The sequence below is a fragment of the Lepidothrix coronata genome, unplaced genomic scaffold (genome assembly GCF_001604755.1).
Source record: "Lepidothrix coronata isolate B3197 unplaced genomic scaffold, Lepidothrix_coronata-1.0 Scaffold10, whole genome shotgun sequence".
Taxonomy (NCBI): domain Eukaryota; kingdom Metazoa; phylum Chordata; class Aves; order Passeriformes; family Pipridae; genus Lepidothrix; species Lepidothrix coronata.
The window spans coordinates 3138781-3157961 of NW_016690190.1; the positions used below are offsets into that span (position 1 = coordinate 3138781).

Here is a 19181-nt window from a genome sequence, read left to right on the forward strand (position 1 = left end):
TGGCAAGCTTGGGAACACTTGCAGCAAGGTTTTGGCCCAGGTTCATCCTCATTTGCAGTCACTAAAAGAATAAAAGCATGGCCTGTTTTTGGAAGGATCAAAGGTGTCAGAAATGGAGTAAGTAGATTTTATTTTCTCCTGTGAGTTCTGACAGTTTTCTCAATAAGTCTTGATTTCTTGTTGGACAACTTCCAGCAGTAACTGTAGTTTGTGTGTAAGATAATCTGAAAGGGTGGGAAAAAAAGGAAGGAAGCTTAGTCCAGAGGAAATCCTGATATATGGCTGAAAATAAGAGCTACATGCAAAGGAAATCTGTACTAAACACTGCATAGAGCGGACATGTATTTCATTTACATGCCCACATCTGTGCCTTAACCATCCTGGCCTCTTCCCCAAGCAGATAGACCTCAGGCAGCACTGTCTTCTCCTACCAGTCCTCTCCCCAGCCTTTCAGCAATTATATTTGTTAATAACGAGGGGTTACAGTGTCCGCCTGTCAGTGTCTCCATCCTAACTTTTGGTCTTGGTGCTCAGTCTCAGACAAATTTGACCCAGAGCTGGTGATCTCAAAGGTACAATAAAGTTTAGTAGGAACTAGGGCTGGGGGGTGAAAGCGACCTTCTCAGTTCCCCGTGTTGGCAGACCTCAGCCCTGTCTTTGTTAAAACAAATTTGGCTGTGGAGGCTGTGCCTTGGGAAAGCTGCTTAAGGGGTGCCAGGGGTCATGATTTAGGTTTCATGAGGTCTGTTGGTTATGGAACAATTTGCATTAGAGATGAGCCCTGGGAACAAACCAGCATCCTGAGTTTAGGTCCACAATACTCAAACGCATACTTACAAAACAGGTTACGGCAACGGTCTGACATCTGCCTGTGAATTAGGACGTAGTAGACTGGAAAACCACTTAAAACCGCGGTGCATCCGATGCTAATGCTCACAGGGTCTGAGTAGAAAGACATAGCCACTGTGAAGAGGCAGATGATGGTAAAAGAGACAGGAACAAACAGAGGAACCTGGGGAAAAGAGTACAGAAGACTGTCAGGCAAAACTGATGGCTGTAGCAAATCAGACTCCATACATGCCAGCACACACTGTATTTACTTCTCCATCTAAAGAAGATGAGAAGAAGCATGTATCTGTCCTGCACTGTACTTCTGTACAGTCAGATTGTAAACAATTGTATCAGATTCAGAGACCAGTGTGCCCTGTGAGGTGCATGCCTCCCATATTCATGTGCATCAAAATATAAACCTCACTTACAATTGGAAACCAAGCAAGCAGAGAAGTCACCTATGCACCACTGCTCTCTAAATGCCCTGCTCCTGTGCATGCACATATACCTACTTGTCACCTAGGGCAACTGCTGGTGGAAAATCTGAAGCCAAGGATAGAAGTGACACTTTGAATCAAACTGTTCTTTAGTTATAAAACTCACTACTTGTTTTGATGTGCCTTCAGCTTGCCTAAGACTTACAGTGACTAAAACAGGATAAGGCAGACTCCCTCTCTCTATGGTACCTCTACCAAGAACATGAGCTTCAGCAACACCCTGATGGAAGATGAAAGCAGCAGTCAGCACTTTAGCCATACCCTGCTGGATGAGCCAGTTCATCTGGGTTATTTAGAGAGTAAATCAGAAGACTGCAATAAATAAGAAAACTGTGAAACACCCTCTCCATCTCTGGATCCAAACTCAGGCAAGTAACTCCTTGCCATGGGTGATGGAATGAAGGAGCTGCTGTTCTCATCAAGGGTGACAATCTCTCTTCCGGTAATAAAGATCCTATTTGGGATGCTCACCATGCCAAGCTGGAAGAGATCAGTTGCTCTAGATATTGCAGACATCCAGCCATCAAACTTATGTGCTCCTGCTGTCTTTCCAGCCAGAGCATCCCCTGCCAGCCTCTCCTACGGGTACACACTCACGCTGCTCATCTGCTTGAGAGGCGAGTGAGAGAGCTTTCCTCTCCTCTTACCGGTGTTTTCTCACCATTTTCAACTCGAAATGCTATAGGGAGAATAAATACCAGCACAGTCGCACGTGTGTCCTGTTTCGTTCTCCTCAGGCCCGCGGCAGGAGCCGGCCTGAGTCCGGCCACTAGAGCGCAGCATGTGCCCGCGCCACCTGCGCGCAGCTCCTCCTCTTGCAGAGGACTGCGCTGGGGGCTTCAAGTGCTTGTAAAACTGGGGAGAGAAGGGGCGGAAAACAACCCGACTGACCAAAAGGCCAGTGTTTCCCTCCCTTGCTTAAACAGCGTTTAGGAGCTGTTAAAATTCTGAATCTCTGTCTAAAGCAAAACAGGGCAAAATCTCAGCAACTGAAATGATCAGCAGTGCCACCCACTAATAAACCTCCCCTGAGGAGCTTGGTTTGAAAGAAAAAGCAAAAACTTATTTAAAGTCTGGTTCTGGAGGCATGCATGAGTGCAGCCAGACAACAAACTAGGAACCTTCAAACACATTGTCTGACAGCAAAGAGCAAGAAGAAAAATTACCCCGAACTTTCCATCAGGATGCACATAGCTCAGGGAGGAGCCCTGGGAGCCACAGGAAGTGTTTCTGTCCCCCAAGGTTCTTGCTGACCAGCTGCCCACTGCCAGTGGCCTTTGAAGTCTCTTCTCCTCCCCAGGCCTGGCTGGAGGCACCATGCAGGCGTCACCAGAGACAGGAACAAACTGTGCCTGCCTCAAGCACCACCCTGGCCAAGTGCCTTCTACACATTATGCAGCAGTGGGAAAGGTGCCCCAAGCGCAAGAAAGCTGCTCCAGCTGACATGAGGAAGATCCCAGCACCCAGCAGCTTAAGAAGGGCCACTAGAGGGACCACTGCTTTATACTAGACAGTATTTCTATGCCAGCAGATGCTTCCTCTCGAGTCAGGTTTGCTCCCAGGACCCCTCTGGCCACTCTTCTTACCCCAAGCCCGATACTCTCCTGTTTCTCAGCTAGAGCTGAGAATTACCTACCACTGAAATAAAACTCAGGCAAGGGTCTCTCCTTGTAGCCCACAAGAGATGAGTGTGGGAACTGCTTTCTGTACATCTCCCAGTTCCTAGCCTGAAACTTTGTCCCCAGGAGCAAGTGTTCTTCTAACAGATGCAGCTAGTGACACCACATAGAACCGGCTTAATAGGATTTATCACATCAGGCTGTTTGGGTACATCAACCAATTTCAGGAGCTCACATGCCTTTACTGAGCATCAGGGATTGAGATCCCTTAGAGCCTAAATGCAACTATGACCATGTAATGCTCCAATTACTAGCAAACAAAAGAGAGACTTGACAAGCCTGCACATTCCAGCCTGCCATGTGCATTACCTTGAATGGGCTGTGCAGCTCCGGGTGACGGTGGCGATGGACAATGAGCCCCAGGGTGGCTAATCCTATGAAGAGCCATCGGGAAAAGCTGAAGAAGTTCATTAGATGGTAGATATCTCCAACACACACCATGGCAGTGACCAAAGGGAACTGAGCAGTGTGAAGATGAAACACAGTCATTAAAGCCTTGTCATGGTCCTCAGACTAGAAAGGGTAATATGGGTCACCTCCTGAAGCCCCCCTGCAGCCCCAGGGAGCTACTTCACAGGCCCAACATTTCAGAGGTCAGAGAGCTTTACAAACGTGTCACAGACTGAAGGCAAAAGGCCTAAACACAGTCTTCTGTTGTGCTACAGAAAGGAGCAATCCTTTCAAGATCAGCAAGATCTTTGATGCCTTATGTCCAAGGCAGGGCAATTAAAACAAGCAAGATCCAAAGGCCTGCCAGTACACAGGCTACCTACAAAGACACTTGCTAAGTTTTCAGCAGGTCAGCCAAGCTGACTAAGAGGCACTGCAGCAGTTAGGATGTAGCTGGACCATTGCCATAAAAAAAACCAACCAACCAACCAAAACAAAAAGAAAACCATCTCTGCAAATGTTCATTCCCAGGATTTCCACCGCACCTGGGAATTTTCATTTTCCAAAAAGCCAAAGCTTATTGGTGCTTTCACAGGACAATAACAAGCAGCAACAGTGGTAGGTGGTAGGGAGATCACTTTTAAAAAAGGTGTCCAAGGTTATAAGGCAGGGACTTAAAGTAGTGTATTTGTATACTGATGGCACTGTTGGCTCAAGGGGATGTAATACTTTGCAGCCATTTCCTGTATCATGCCTTTTTTATTTTTCAGAGGCTGAATTAATGTCTCAACAATCTTTAACTCCTCAGCTTGTCCAGTCTTTGCAGGAAAGCCAAGAATGCAAGAACAGAGCATGTTCACACAGCCAGATCTCCTTACCATTAACATGACAGCAGGAAGGGGTGTATGCCTTCGAATGTGGATCATGGAGAAGAGAGGAGGCCACTGTCCTTCCCTGGAAGCCACAAACAGAGTCCTAGGAAAAGACAGGGAGCCCTATGCATTAGCATCCTACATCTAGACTAGAAATGAGATCAGTCACTGAACCAACCTGAGGCCACAAGGCACCCACTCGCTAACCCAGCCCAGGTCTCCTAGTCAAGGCCACAGTTCTGCCTTTAGCTGCACTTTCAGAGAATCATAAAATGGTCTGAGTTGGAAGAGACCTTAAAAATCATCTAGTTTCAACCCCCTTGTCATGGGCAGGGACACCTGCCACTAGACCAAGTTGCTCAGAGCTCCACTTCGGGGGCATTTGGAAGAAAAACCCAGTGTTAAGTTTCCATAGCTCTCCCACAACCAGTTTGTTCAACACAGAGCACAGCCCACCATCAGGACCGCTGGCAGCATCCCCTTGGGTGGCTCATTAGCAGAGACCTTTGTGCAAGTCCAAATTGACCATGAAGGAGTTCAGGCTGGAAACAGGAGCAAGAAAGTCTCACCATCAGAAAAGGGGTTAGTCTTTTCAGTGTAAAGGAAGTGGAGGGATCACAACTTTCATTCCTTTATGAGAAGCTGTGGAGTTTATGAAAGGGGATTGTCGGTCTTGACGCCTATATTTATATATATAAAATGTATATTAAAAAAATGAAGTGCAATTTCCTCAAATAATAGAGAATTTTCAATCCTCAGGTCAGCTGTTGGAAAATATATATTTTGTCATACTGCCAAGAGGCCAGCTATACACAAAACCAGCTACAAAATGAGAGCATAGAGCTCCTTGCCTCCATGCCTCCTTTGACTCATGAAAGGGCAATTAGCAGGGAGAAGGCAATTGCATCCAATTTTATAAATTTAATATCCACAAGCAAACCATGCCAGAGCATCAGCTGGGCTGGAGCAGGGCCCAAAGCAGCTGGGGCATGAGTGTACAACGGGTTTTATTGCTGTCTCTGTGGCTTTGCAGGGGTGTGGCTGGCAGGCAGCCAGGGAGGCCCCATGGATGTTTATATGGACTTTCTGCAGTGATTATGTTAATGACGCCAGGATGGGGGAGAGAAAGGCGATAGGGGACACGAAGAACCTTTGCGCTGTCTGGAGACTTCTCATCCTCAAAAACCACTATCTAGAGGACTAACGGGGAGGATTCTCCACACCTATATTTAATACAGGACTTCAGGCTAGTGGATCAAATATCTCATTATCTTTCATGCTATGAAACATTTCTTTCATTTCAACTGATTTTTCCTTTTGCAATCAAAGCTATGAAACAGAACCTGCTCCAGAGAGTTCTCTCAGCTCCACAGGACCAGTACAACTTACTTCTCTGTGAGCTCTGTCCTCCTCTCCAACCTCAAGGCTCCAATAAGGACACAGAATGTGGTAGACAGAGAAGCTGGAAAGTTAATTTTTCCATGGAACAAAGTGTTTCTTATTGCTACAACAAGACTTTTTGAACATCAACTATTGTTTTAGGAATAGCCCATCCCGATAACATTTCACTGACCTCAAAGTCCTCAAGGGAGAGTTTGCCTTTGGCCAGAGATCCTCACAACAGAGGGACCCTGTGCCCTGCAGAAGTGCAGCTGGGTGAACCCAGTGAAAGAAGAGCCAGGTCTCACCAAGCAGCTGCCAACGTCAACAAAGCTTCTAGTTCAACAGAAACATTGACATTTCACTTTAAACTGGGGATTTAAACTGAAGGGTGGGGGGAGAAGATAAAAATCTTTGTTTGTGACCAGACCTAGCCAGCAAAGTCCAGGCCTGGCCACAAATAGAAAGAACAGAATCTTAGCCAATAGGGACCATCATGCAGTTGACAACGTGAGAGTCAAAGCCTTATTTTTCCCACAGAAATGTCTAAAATGCCATTATGTGTATGGAGAGTTGCACAGGTTGCTGGTGCTTCCCTCTGATTCAGTAAGCCAAAGGAATAATAAATTTGTAGGGATGTGACCTTGAAAATGTGAAGATTCCTCCATTCATGGTTCCAAAGCAGGACAGTGCGACAAGGACAGGGACCACAGAGATCAGGCTTTTGAAGGCTCGCTGCACAAAGCTCTGGAGGAAGAGCAAGCCTGACTTTAGGAACATGTGGTGACCTCTAGGAGACATCAGGTTCAAAAGAGAAAAAACTCTACTCCTAAATCTCGCTTTTTCTACTGTCATCTGCAGGCTATTTTTCCTTATCATTTAGACAAGACTAGAAGAAGTTACTGTTGCCCAGTAATCCAGAGAAATTACAAAGCAACAAAATACTTTATAGGAAAACTACCTCTGAAAGTCTTGCCACGATCACAGTATAAGCTGACCACGCTGAAGAGATAAGAATAGTGGAAAAACTCACCACAGCCACAGCAGGAGAAGCCAGAACATCTTGTGTTCCCAGGACTGTGTAATAGGAGACATTGGTGAGCATGTACCCCACAATTACCGTGATCACAGAGATGATGACAGCCAGGGGGATATTTCTACAAGAAAGAGGAAGACAGACACACAAAGAACACGCTGCTATCCCTTGTTATGCACGGTATTACTGCAGACTGTCACTGGCATTGGTTAGGTGAGCCCACAAACTAATTCCTCCCATGCTGCATTTGGCAAAGCGTGATACCCCAGAAGCTGGTAACCTAAGACAACTTTTTCCCAGCCTTACCGTTCAGGTCTGACCAACTCTTCGCGCACAAAACTGGCCTGAAACCTGGGAAGAAACAGGGAGTCAGTCTGAATCACGCTGAGGGCACCTGTTTGCTTCTCATGAAGTGTCCCCATTCCACCTACCAGCCTGAATATGCGAACATGCCTGCGTAAAAAGCCAGGGGGAGCGTATCCAAAACCAATGACTCTCTGTCAAAAGCATCCTGGAAGTTTTCGGTGTGGCCTGCAGAGGAGATAAACAATGGACATGGAGTAGGGAAATGTCACAGAGAGTCTTCCTTCCCTGTGGGATAACATCCCTTGTACCTCTCATTCAGACCTGGGAGTATTGTTTGTGACTTCCTTGGAGCCAGATATTCAGATTTCTTTCATTGCTTTAATTTGCAGTGCTGTTGCTGACACATTTACTTCCCCACAGTGACAGAAAAAAATCTATCCCTTGTCCAGCTACAGGAGACATTTCAGGAAGGGCAACAGTGACAGATGGTTGTTTCCAACAGAGCCTGCCATGGGAACAGGAGATTGTGGAGAGGAGAAGACTCACGTAGTCCTGTCCTTCCTCCAGGCCCAAAATTAATTTTCTGGGTTGACCCCCATTTTCCCTCTCCAGCCCCCTAAGGAGCTGGACACACACTCCTCTTTGATGTGGTGCAGCCAGCGAGGCGGCAAACTCGGTTCTCACTGTGCTCCCTCCTGTTCCCGCTGCCGGAGCACTGACCCCAGCCCTGCACTGGCCAGAGCATGGGAACTCGGGTGGAGGAGGGAACACGAGCAGGGACTGCCAGTCTGGCCCCCTGTCCAGGCAGGTTCCCTGCCCACCACCCCTGCTTGCCCACACGAGAAGGACACAGACGGAAAAACAAATAGATTTAAAAAGCAGAGGTGGCTCAGATAGAAAACCTGTTTTTCCAACTCCCCCAATTTTCCTACGAGTTCTGTGCTTGAAATAACAAAACAAAACATAACAAAAAAAAACCCCAAAGTCAGGATTTTCTCTAACTCCAAAAAAAAAAAAAAACTTAGAGAAATGTCTAATGGCCTCTCAGTCAAACATAGTTAAAAATAGTTGCATTTCCAACATTTTCAAATCTGGCTGGCTGAAGGTATGGTTTTATGTCTATATTCAGTTTTCCATATTAAAGTCTCTTTAAAAGTAAGAGGCGTGGAGCTTTTCTAGTTGGACTTCACCAGGAAAGGGATGAAATGGCATGGAGCATCTGGAGAAAGTTAGGCCTCTTCTATGGAGGTGCTTCTGCAAGAAGTTCAGAGATGAAATTTGGACATTTTGGTTTGAAATGGTGGCTCAGCAAGTCTCTAAAATAAACCTGAGCCAAAGAGAAGATAATGGCAGAGGAAAAGGCAAAAGTGCAACAACAACAAAAAAAAAAAAAGGCAAAACAAAGCAGGGGAATCAGGCAAACTGGTTTAAAAGGACAAAACTGATTTTTAAGCACAAAAGAAATGAAGTCAAAGTGAAAATAGATTTGAAAAACCTAACCCAAAATGTAGGAGTGGGCCTGTTGGGGTACACTTTTTATGTTCTAAAATGATGGCTGATAAGTCATGGTGCATAAAATAGATTTATTGTCTGCAATGCATTGTCCCTTGTGAGTCACATTAAATACAACCTGTCATACTGGGGTCTCTTAGTGAATTCTCCCTCCAGATGTCACCAGCACTTATCCTCCCCACTGGAGGACCGATGCCAGGGCTCCAGATTGTCGTTTGAAGGCATTCCTAACAATAATGGCTTGGGATTTCTAGCTGCAGGGCAGTCCTTCAGTTCAGAAGCGCTGCCAGCCTGGGAAGGGGAGGGGGGGATGGATCTTTGCATGTTCAAAGGAGCCAGCTCCAGACATCAGAAAGAAACAGGAACATGGAGCCCACTGCCTGTGGTGTTTTCTCTGCAGAGGAAGGTAATAGCACGAAGGGAGGGAGCAAGGAGCAAGCTTCCTCCCTTGAGTGGGAATGACTCGGGTTTTTCTATAAATTGAGGCTTGGATGAAAGCCAGTACTCTTGTATCATTCCCAGAAGATACTACTAGTAGGGTATTTTAGCCCCCACTCTGAATGTGAGCATGCAAGCCTGCAGGATTCCTTTGTAAGTTCCCTTAATTACTGCCCATCTGGATTTGGAGGATAAAAACATTAGCATAAGCCACAGAAAGGTTAGAGATGCCATGACCAGGGTTCGGCTGAGGGCTGGTAACTCATTGCACAGTTGTGCCTGGCTCAGGTCACCAAGGGATGCTGTCACACACCCTTAATGTCCTTCAGATTTGTGCTTTGGAAAGATTTTGAGCCATGCTGGGAACAGGTAAGTCTGACTCCAAAGAAAGACCATCTGCAGAGCAAGGTGCCTGTATGACCCCAGGTAGGACCACACAGCCTAAGGCACTAAGGCCCACTTAGTTTTGAAGAAAGCACCACCTAGCCAGGTGCATCAGCCCAGTGCTATGATGTAGCTTAGTGACAACTACGCTGGTCTCAGATTATCTCCCAAATAATTCGCATCCAGCACATGGACAGAGAAAGCTCCTGGCAGCTAAATGAACACCACACCTTTCACTTGGGATTGATAAAAGCTGTGACAGGCGGGCACATCAAGCACCCTCCCTCAGCCATGCAGCAGCAACACCTACCCTGGGCCAGCAGCATCATCCCTGGCACGATGATGAGTGCAAGAGCCAGGAGTTTAACAACGGAGAGAGCCGTCTGCAGCCGGGCACTCCAGGTGACACTCCAGGAATTGAGGGTGAGGACCATGTCTGGAGAGAAGACCACACTGCTACAGCTGTAGCCCATGTTTGACACGCACAGGAAAAATTACAAAGGCATTCCCTGCTCTAGGGATGCCAGGGACAAGACTGCATCTTTATGCAGGATGCTCAGGGTAAGAGATCTCAGAAAACATCACAGGTGTGGCCCAGTGTACAGCATTTGAAGGTTATGCTCCTAAAAGAGACCAGGATCCTGGTTCCTGCCAGGTCATCCACACCTGTCTGAGGGAAAGGTGCAAGAGTGCTGGGACATCTCAGTAGATGCACTGCACAGCATTGCCTGTGCCAGCACACAGCATCCACAGCAGGCAGGACAGTGTCACAGGTTGTTTGCACCAGGCAAGGAGTCCAAAATCTTGAGCCTTACACCCTCTATCCAGGTGGCATTTGCACAGCTATACATGAAGAGTTTCTGCTCCCATACCTGGCAAAATCTCCCTGACTTAGGGCTCCAGCTGCTCAACAGGGAGGCCCATTCCTCTTCTTGGAGAATACAGTGACCCAAAACCATCAACCACCTTCAATCAGAAAGTTTTGTGTAGCTGAGGAGGTAAGACAGGAGCCAGATCCCACCCTTATTTCAGAGGATATTCAGAGGCACCTTAAGTGCCCCTGGTCTGGGGCAGAGAGGCTCCAGAACTGACAGTCCCATAAATGTTAGTACTTACAGTACCCCATGAGAGACACAAGCTTCACTGCAGGGACAGGGGCTGCACAGGGGGCGAAGAATGGCTCCAGCATGTACCGTCCAAACGCCAAGGCAACCACAGCACTGTTGGCAGGCCTGAAGAGGGGTCAGAGTGGGGGAGGGAACTGAGCACAAACTGGTCTGAGGACAGCCGAAAAACAGCATGAGGTAAAACTGCACAAAACTTGGGAAGGGGTGCAAGTTTCCCCACCTGGCTTAATCTTGCTCACTCATGCAGATGGTGAGTTCCCAGAGTCTTTTTCATAGTTTTTTCCTCAGTAAATGGGTTAAAAACCACATGCTGCAAAAAGATTAATTCCCAACTTGAAAGCAAAAGTTGAGATTAATCATACTAAGCAACGTGGTGTGGTTCATATGTCCTGCTTCATCTCAGTTTACATGAAGGACACAGGTTATTGAGAAGTGAGGACTTCCTTTTTACTCTTAAAAAAAGAAGCCATTCGCAATGTTCTAAATTATTTCACTTGGGGCTAAGCCAGAAAGTTGTCTCCACTTTCTGAATCTGGAGAAACCAAAAAAGTTTCACAATGAAAACAGAAGATCTGAAATAAATCTGGCATCTATTGTCAGTCTCTGAAAAATACCATGGCTCTTGGGGGAAACCAGCTGCCAGAGGAGAAGAGAGATATTCTTCAAGCACAAAACATATTGAACGTGTGTAACTGTTTACTCATTATGCCTTCTTCTTTTTATCACTGAAAAATCTTTAAAAATTGTTCAACTTGTTTCTACTCTTTCCTTTATAAACTGCCTGGACTGTTACGTGGCATCATAACTTTTTGGTTTCTAAATTGTCACTGCATCCAGGAAAAGGCAAACAAACAAAATCTCTTACCTGATAGCAAAAAACTCTGCCCACAGGAATAAGAAGCTTGGCAGAGGCCCTAGCGTCTCCAAAATGTAGATATAATGTCCTCCAGACTTGGTGATTCTTGTTCCAAGCTCTGCATAACACAAGGCACCTGGAAAAGTTCAGGTAAAAGTGTCCCGAGTAAATCATCCCATGGATTTTCCCTTTTCTGTGTGACTTTTCAGGGATTGAATGAATACATTTAAAGTTAGTAGTAAATTAGAGGAAGAAGTACAAATCTTACAAATCTTAAGCCCTGCCTATGTTGGATTTGCTCATCAAAAGAAATCCTAAAACACTTCTCTCATTGAGCACGACTCTACTTGCAGTGGAACTGAGCACTGTTGGATGTGACCCTGTGAAGTAAGAGCATCTCTAGCTGCGCTGTCCACTTCTTCAGCCAGCTCAGGTGGCTGTGGAAGGAGAGTGCAGAGGAACCTGGTGGTGATATGGTCATGACCTTAAGTCCTGTGGCAATCATGCCATATTCAGATCATGCCAATGGTGGCAACCTCAATTTTTCCTGCCTCTCTGTTGGGAAATCTGTGCAGAATCCCTGTTCAAAGCGTAGATGTAGGCAGACAGCTCATCTCATTTTTTCCAGTGGGTCCCTTTACATGCTCTAAGCATGCATTTAAGTGCTCTGCTGAACTCATGCAATGGGACTTGCAATGCCCCGCTTGAAAGAAAAAAAAATCATGAAAGAAAAAAAATCATAAAAGAAAGCAAGTCAGCCTTTTTAACATACTGCAAAAAGGTGTCAGAGAAATGACCAGAGGAGGTCATCAAGCTGATAAAAGGGAAGAAAAAAACCAACAAATTCAGCTACAAAATACGATAGCTTCATAAAGAGGCTCCCAAGGCCCTTCCAGCAGAGTCTATCAAGGGATGCAGGGGAGAGAGAAACCTTTACAAGTGCAGAACTTGGGCTACATGATTAGCACACACATTATCATTTACTGCTCTGCTTGGTTAAAAGAAACACCATGCTCACATTATATCATAAGATTTTCTTCAGGCAAAAGTGTATCAATCACCAAACAACCACACATAAGCTGCAATGTGAAATATTGGTACACATACACTAAGAGCAAGAACCACTCTTGTTGTCATATTAACAATTGAATGCCTCAATTTCTAAACTTGCATGTACGTGTCATGGTGTCGAAGTGGTTTTTTCACATGGAGTATTTCCCCTTTCTTGTTTCTTTTTTCTAAGTTACAACAGAAGAAGAATGTTGAAGTCACCCACTGTAATAAGCATCAGATTTCTCTCTTGGGCTGAGATCTTGCAGTTGTCCCAATAGCACCTTTAGAGAGTTTCTGAGATGGTGATTTTATGCAGTTAATGAAAGAAACTAAAAGCCATGTGTTTTATCCATTTTAACTTTAGGAGTTATATTATTTCAGAAGAACTAAAATGAAACTGTCATCAAAAAGACAACCCTTTGTGAGAAAAGGCTAGTACTAAATGCCAGAAAACGAGCCAAGGGTAATGCACAGAAAGTGGGGCTGAACTGATCTGCTCCATCTCCTGCTCCATGGCAGCATCAGACATACCCACACCATTTCTGACAGACACCCAGACACCCACCCCCAGCTGCTGGATACTCTGCAGTTCCCCAGGCACTCTGCTCTAGAGCTTTGCTATTCTCTCCAACAGAAAGGGGATCCCACATGGCATATTGAGACTGTCCCTTCTTGCCCTTTTCACAGCGCCTATGAGAAGCACAGCACAGCCTTTCCATTCCATTTTAGGAGCCTACATCTCCCTTCCACCTTATAGAAGGGGTCCCCTCATTGTCCTCCAGACTGAGACTCCATCTGCAGTCACCATCACTCCTCTGCCCTGGACTCAAACATGAATTGATATTCACAGATGGTAGGTGCTGGAATTTTGTCAGTCACCCCAGGGGAATCATTTGAACTAACGAGCACCTCCTGGCTTGTTAAACCTTTGTTTCTCTTGCAGTAGAAACCAAGTATTTTGAGTTTGTTCATCTTCCAGCTTTTTATACATGAAAACGTGCAGGCTCTCCTCACCTCCCAGGTGCTTAAGCAAAGGCTGACAAAGCTCACCACTCACCAAACATTGAGAGGAGCCCACAGGCAAACCAGACAACCAGGGAGAAACCCACAGTGCCAGTGTTTTTCAGTACTCCTTTTGGGGAGATAAAGATGCCACTGCCAACCATGCTGCCGATGAGGAGCGAGAAAGCCCTCAGCAAAGTTATCTTTTGCCTCAGAAAGATGGCCTCTTCTTTCTTGTCCTTCCCCATTCTTCTAATCACAGAGGAAGGTCATGCATTCAGAAGCTACAGTCTCCCAAGTGTCCTCAAGGCTCACCTGTAAGACAAGGAGTTAGGGATTCGAGGATCTTCTTTTCTGGACAAGATTTTTTTTCAGAAACCTGTCAAGATCTGTTGAATCTGTTCTCAACTGCAGGACGCACCAAACAAACACAAGTGCACAGAACACAACTGGTATCATCTCTCACATCAGTATAGCTCCCAAGAGGCACTTTAAGTGTTTTCTTCCTCTTCTGTCAAGCAGCACAGAGCATTACATGTTGCATGTCATATTTCAGGATATGATTTGCAAATTTGACTTTGATACCCAGACTGGAACTGGTCAGGTTAGGGTTAATTTAATGGAACCTAATTTGGGGGTACATTGATTTCAGCTTGCGGGCAGAAAACAGATTTAAAGTTGCAAACCTAACAATTTAGACCTTGAGGATCTCTGAGGTTAAAAAACATTAAGCTGCATTAGTTGGTGTGCACAGATGATTTAACCTTTTTTGCTTTCTATCCACCCTTCCTGAATAAACAAGCCTTGTTTTTTCTCACTAGAGTTTCACTTTAGGTGTCAAGCCTTTTTGCTTTCAAAGTATTGAAGAGTCAGAAATACAATTGCAAAACAGAGCATATTCATTACTATCAGACATGTCATTTCTTCCATTAATATAAAAACATTCTTGGTAACAGAAGTAGTGAAGTTTTTCCTAGAAAAGAGGGAACTTCAGAGACTTCAGGGATCACATGAGTTGATCCAGATCTAGTTTGCTCCCAACACAGCAACCTCCCACTTCCCTGCCTTGTCTGTCCCCTGTCTCTCAGTCTTAGGCTGCCACCTTCACCAAGGAACTAACCTTTTGCTCAGGTAGGTAAGGCGAATTCAGATCAGTTACTGCAGTCCAATTTGCTGCAGCAAACCTGTCTGTAGTTTTTGTAACAGCAAGGTAGATACTTTACACTGCTAATTATCCCCGGTAGAGCAGGCAAGGCAAGTAGTAGATAATCCCCACACATCCCCACCAATACTCAGACACTCAGCTTCAGTGCTTTTTTTTTTTTCATTATTCTAATGCAGTAAATTGCAAATATATATAAATTATATATATATATATATATTTGCCACAGCTGCATGTCTGTATACTATTGTGAAGTTACACTGTACATTAGACCCTATTGTATGGATTTATTGAATTATTTAATAATTGCAGTGGTGTGTCTGTGAGGAGATATTGGTCACCTATAGAAGCAAATTTAAGCATCCAGAAAGTGCTTTCTTGATAGTCTGTATTTTCTACCTATAGATATAAATGTCCCCTTAACTTTGAGGGGGACAATTCTTGTTACCAGTCACCCGCGATACTTATTTGCATGCCCTGTGTAAACTCAGTATAACCAAGGGCTTTTCTCCCCCATCTCCAGGTATTTTCCCACCTGGAGACCAGCAGGAGGAAGTGGGGGTTATCACTTTCTCTGCACACATATGTCTAGCACATGCGGAAAGCCCTCTCTCCTGCCAGCAGCGTGAGCTGGTTTCTCTGAGATCATGCCAAGCCTGCACACGCATCTTCCCAATCAAACCAGCCAAGTTTAGTTATTAAACCCCTAATGAGTCCCAGAGGACTCCTTAAGGCTCAGATGGGTCACATCAGCCTCATCTGGTCCCACAGAGCTGCTCCTCAGAGTCCCAAAACCTCACAGGGCTGCTGGAGACAGTGGCTCTGGAGGAGCAGGGAAAGACCCCTGGGAGCTTCCCAACCCCTCAGCTGCAGTTCCCTCAGACACCAATTAATTATCTTAACGTGAAATACCAATATCATCTGGTATTTCTCAGATGAAGTGAGAACCACACAGCATTCATTTGCAGGGGTGAAACACAGAGGCTCACCGAATTGAAACTGAAGAGAGATGCTGTGCACAGCTGTGCCTAAAACACTGTTCTGAGATAATTAAAAGGGCACTTATCTGTTTGGCTGGGCTTTAAACCAAGCAGGTGCATTTACAATCCATCAGACTCCCATTTCTTGCTGGGATCCCGAAGCAGCAAAAGACAGCGTCTCTTTGCAGGCTCTGAAATTACACAGAGACAGAAGGGGAGGAACAAAAAAAAGGAGAGATCAAATCAAATTTGCTGACCAGGTTAATGATCCAAAGTAAACATCAAACTCCGTACTTCTGTCCTCGTGGGTTTTTTGTTTTGGTTTATTTTGTTGGTTTTTTTTTTAAATACCACTGCCATGCAAAAGTATTTGGAGATAAAACAGTCCAATCCAGTAAATCTGAGAAATATGAAATCTATCAGGATTTATTCCAGAAGCTGTTGAAGGAGGAGGAAAAAAGAGGTAAAAGGAAAAATAATATAAAAAGTAATAGAAAGGTATTGAATAACACTTCAAAGAGTCACCTAGCAGAGCCTACCGCTTGGAGAGACCATTCCTGCCTGCTCTGCTTTCCAGCTACAGTCCAACACCAGGCACATTATAATGCAGAGATGTTAATCCTTGTGGCAATGCTTAAGAATATTCACAATGTGCTTGGCACAAAGGAAACAGGCAAAGCTGCTTTTTGTTCACCCCTTTGACTTAAAATACAGGTTCAAATCATTCTTGTCCCAATATGGGATACCTTTGCATGAGACAGATCATCAGTCAGCAGGGCTGGAGAAAAACCTTGCTCAAACCTATTTCACAACTTACCACACATACTGGATCTTTACTCCCTTGTTCTTCATTTATACTGACTTTATTGTTGGTTTGTTTTTTTTAGCTGTTAATCTTACCTCACAGGCACCGCAGCATGGATGGAGATGGAGAAGATAGGCATAAAGAGAAAATCATGTCTGTTATTTGTCTAGAAGCCCCAGCTGAGAGCAGGACCCACTGTGGTCAGCACAGAGGCAGAGTAGATGTTACTCTGCTGAAAAGCTAGTGAGATAAACAAGCAAGTTGGAAAAAGCAGAGGAGGGAGACAGCATCATTCTCAGCTGGGGAGCTGAGACCTAGAGCAACCAGTGACCTTCCTCCTCCTATCACACAGGAAGTGGGTGGCATCCCTGGGAAACAGACTGTACCTCCAGAATTCCACTTCAATGACCTATCCCCCCAAAAAACACCCCAGCTACTAGGGAATACTCCTAACTATTTACAGCTGTTTTCTTTGTGTGGGCCTCAATCAATACCACACAGCCAAGAACAGGTTAACCCCTTCCTTTTCACACTGCAAAAGATGCAGGCGTCAAGCAGTTCCTCACAGTCCCACTGTTTTTATTTTTTTTGTGTGCCAAAAATGTCACTCCAATTCAATGTCCACCACAAGGCACAAGATCTAACTAAATAAAATCAGCAGTGAATGGAAGCTTTTTTATTCATGCATGAAAGTAGCATAAATAAGCTTTAATGAGGCTGGTGGTGGTCTGTTCTGGGAACTCAATCAGAAAATCTATTTAGGAGACCTGAGAGATGTTTGTTTACAGACCAATATGAACACAAGAAACACACTGAAAGGACAAGACATGCAGCTCTACTTCTTTTCAGCTTTCTACAGCTGGTTTGCCACCCTGGATAAGAAACTGAAAGGGACAGTAGTTAATAAATCAGACTCAGGCTCACAGTCCCAGATGTAGTAATAAATCCATGCAATTGCCTTAGATGTAAATGTAAAAATAATTTCCATTGGCTTCTCTTTCTATAGAGTTTCACAAATATAGTCTTGTGAGTTGTCTACCAAAAGACTACTATTTTGTAACATATCTGCCTTAATGATATTTTTTTTTGCCTTGACTGCAAAATGGCTCTTGGTTCAGCTCACACCATATTTATCATCTCATTTAGGCATTTCCAGTTGTCCTTCAGACAAGGGTGACTTTTTCAGGAGAGGAGGCTCATGATATGGTAAGTCTGGACCTCTTGATGATATGAGGATGACCTTTTAATAGAGAACCTAAAAAGTGTTGAATCCACACTTTACCTCTTTGGCTAGAAATTAGACTAAACCAAGTCTGGTTTTCAAGCAGCTAAATTGCTGTTGCTTTCAGAGTTCCTTCCTACCAGGATTTATATTCTACAGCAAGTTTAAAGTTCTTCATTATGACCAGTCTGCAAAGCAGACACTTCAAAAGAAGATATTTTAATAATAACTTATCAATAATATTATTATTTTTTATTAAATATTATAAATAATATTCCGTTTCAGTCTCACAGAATGTACAGATCATATGTCATCCCACTTTTCTAAGTATTCAAGTATAACTCTCCATTCAACTGCCACAAGGAACTTGTACTTCTATGTATCCAGAACTAATTTCCCATTAATGTTGTAGAGGAATATGGACCCTTTCATGAACATTTCTTCCTCACATGTTGCCCGTGACACACAAAACACAAATATGGGAGAGATGCACAACTGATTAAAATAGACTCAAGTATTCTTCTACAACACTAACTATTAAAGACTATCAGGAAGGTATACCAGCATCCCTGTGAAATGAACTAACATTCATAAGTTTTCCTTTCTTACAAGCAGAAGAGAATACCCAAGGCACTTGCCTCCCAGCCCATCAGACCCAAAGGAGCAATACCCAGGGGACCAGGCACTGGGACACAAAAATCCAAGGGGAAAAAAAAAAGCCACTTAACAAGATGCTGTCTCACGTAGTGGTGCTTCCTGAGGCCAACATCTTGGCTCTACAGTATGTCTTGTGGGGCACAATGCAGGGAACTGCCCTTAGAGGTTTGTTCTTTTGTGGATGGCTCTCCAAGTAGCAAGCTGTTTTCACTCTCCAGATCAGACCTCCTCCCTGGAACAAGACAATTTGTCCTATTTGAAACTGTTTTCTTAGCTGCGTAAGACAGAACACAAACAAAAATAAATCTAAACATTTCTAGCAGAAGACACCCAACAGAGAAGTTAACGCTGTAGCAAAGTACAGCCAAAATTTTCCCAAATGAGAATTCTTCTCAAGCACTTCAAATTAAAAAAAAATAAATAAATCCCATAACAGAGAAACATACCCCCTCATTTCAACAGTTTGTGGCACTGCATGAGTGCTGAAGTCTAAGGGTTTATCTGCCTTTGATCTGGAGCTGGGCAGTGCCAATGTTCAACAGCTCTCAATCCTGCAGGGAAAATTCCTCCATGAACCAGGTCTTTGTTCTACCTCCTGCCTTGGCTGAGGGCTCTAAAAGACACTGCTTCCTAGCCACTGCTTGGTGACTTAGCAAAGCAAGTTTAACAGCTTCACGTTATTGTGTGGGGAGCTGTTACTCATCCCTGGGACTGTGGAGTTGCTATGATGGTAGTCTTTATCAAGGCCAGTATTCCCATCAGTGACAGGCCAATGACACCATCATCCAGAACCACCCTGTGCTTTAGAGTGGCAGAGTAATCACAAAGCCTCTCCATAAATATTCTCCAAGAACAAGACACATTTCCCGAATGGGGGAAAATGCCAAAATAGCCATGTTCATCACCAGCTTTCCTCACAAAGAGGTAATTGCCCAGTAATGCAAGCTATTTTATCTTGCTATGGAGTCAGCTCTCTCCAGGTGAAACTCTGG

At 44.5% G+C, this 19181-nt stretch overlaps 2 protein-coding genes across 5 annotated transcripts in view; both read right to left on the reverse strand.

Annotated features, from left to right (window-relative positions):
• Positions 1-113: 113 nt before the first annotated feature.
• On the reverse strand, positions 114-15696 carry LOC108492384 (cystine/glutamate transporter-like). 3 transcript variants are annotated; one of them, XM_017804665.1, is made up of 13 exons: positions 15592-15696; positions 13419-13680; positions 11318-11444; positions 10442-10557; positions 9636-9761; positions 7117-7216; positions 6992-7036; positions 6683-6806; positions 6293-6396; positions 4276-4372; positions 3317-3466; positions 838-1012; positions 114-224 (listed from the first exon to the last, which is right to left on the reverse strand). In XM_017804665.1, the coding sequence occupies exons 2-13, from the start codon at positions 13609-13611 to the stop codon at positions 160-162; spliced, it is 1422 nt and encodes a 473-aa protein (XP_017660154.1). In that variant the 5' UTR covers positions 13612-13680; positions 15592-15696; the 3' UTR covers positions 114-159. The 3 variants fall into 3 exon arrangements, with proteins under 3 accessions (XP_017660154.1, XP_017660155.1, XP_017660153.1); XM_017804666.1 differs by having other exon boundaries at positions 13419-13678; positions 15515-15623; XM_017804664.1 differs by lacking the exon at positions 15592-15696 and having other exon boundaries at positions 13419-14624.
• The window catches only part of KDM7A (lysine demethylase 7A), an 89826-nt gene continuing 85387 nt past the window's right edge, over positions 14743-19181 (reverse strand). The window contains exons 22-23 of one of the 2 annotated variants that reach the window (XR_001873089.1): positions 18261-18463; positions 14743-15696 (exon numbers count right to left, since the gene is read on the reverse strand). The gene's annotated coding sequence lies outside the window, so the exon portion shown is untranslated. The remainder of the gene's footprint in view (positions 15697-18260; positions 18464-19181) is intronic. The other variant, XR_001873088.1, reaches the window with a different exon arrangement.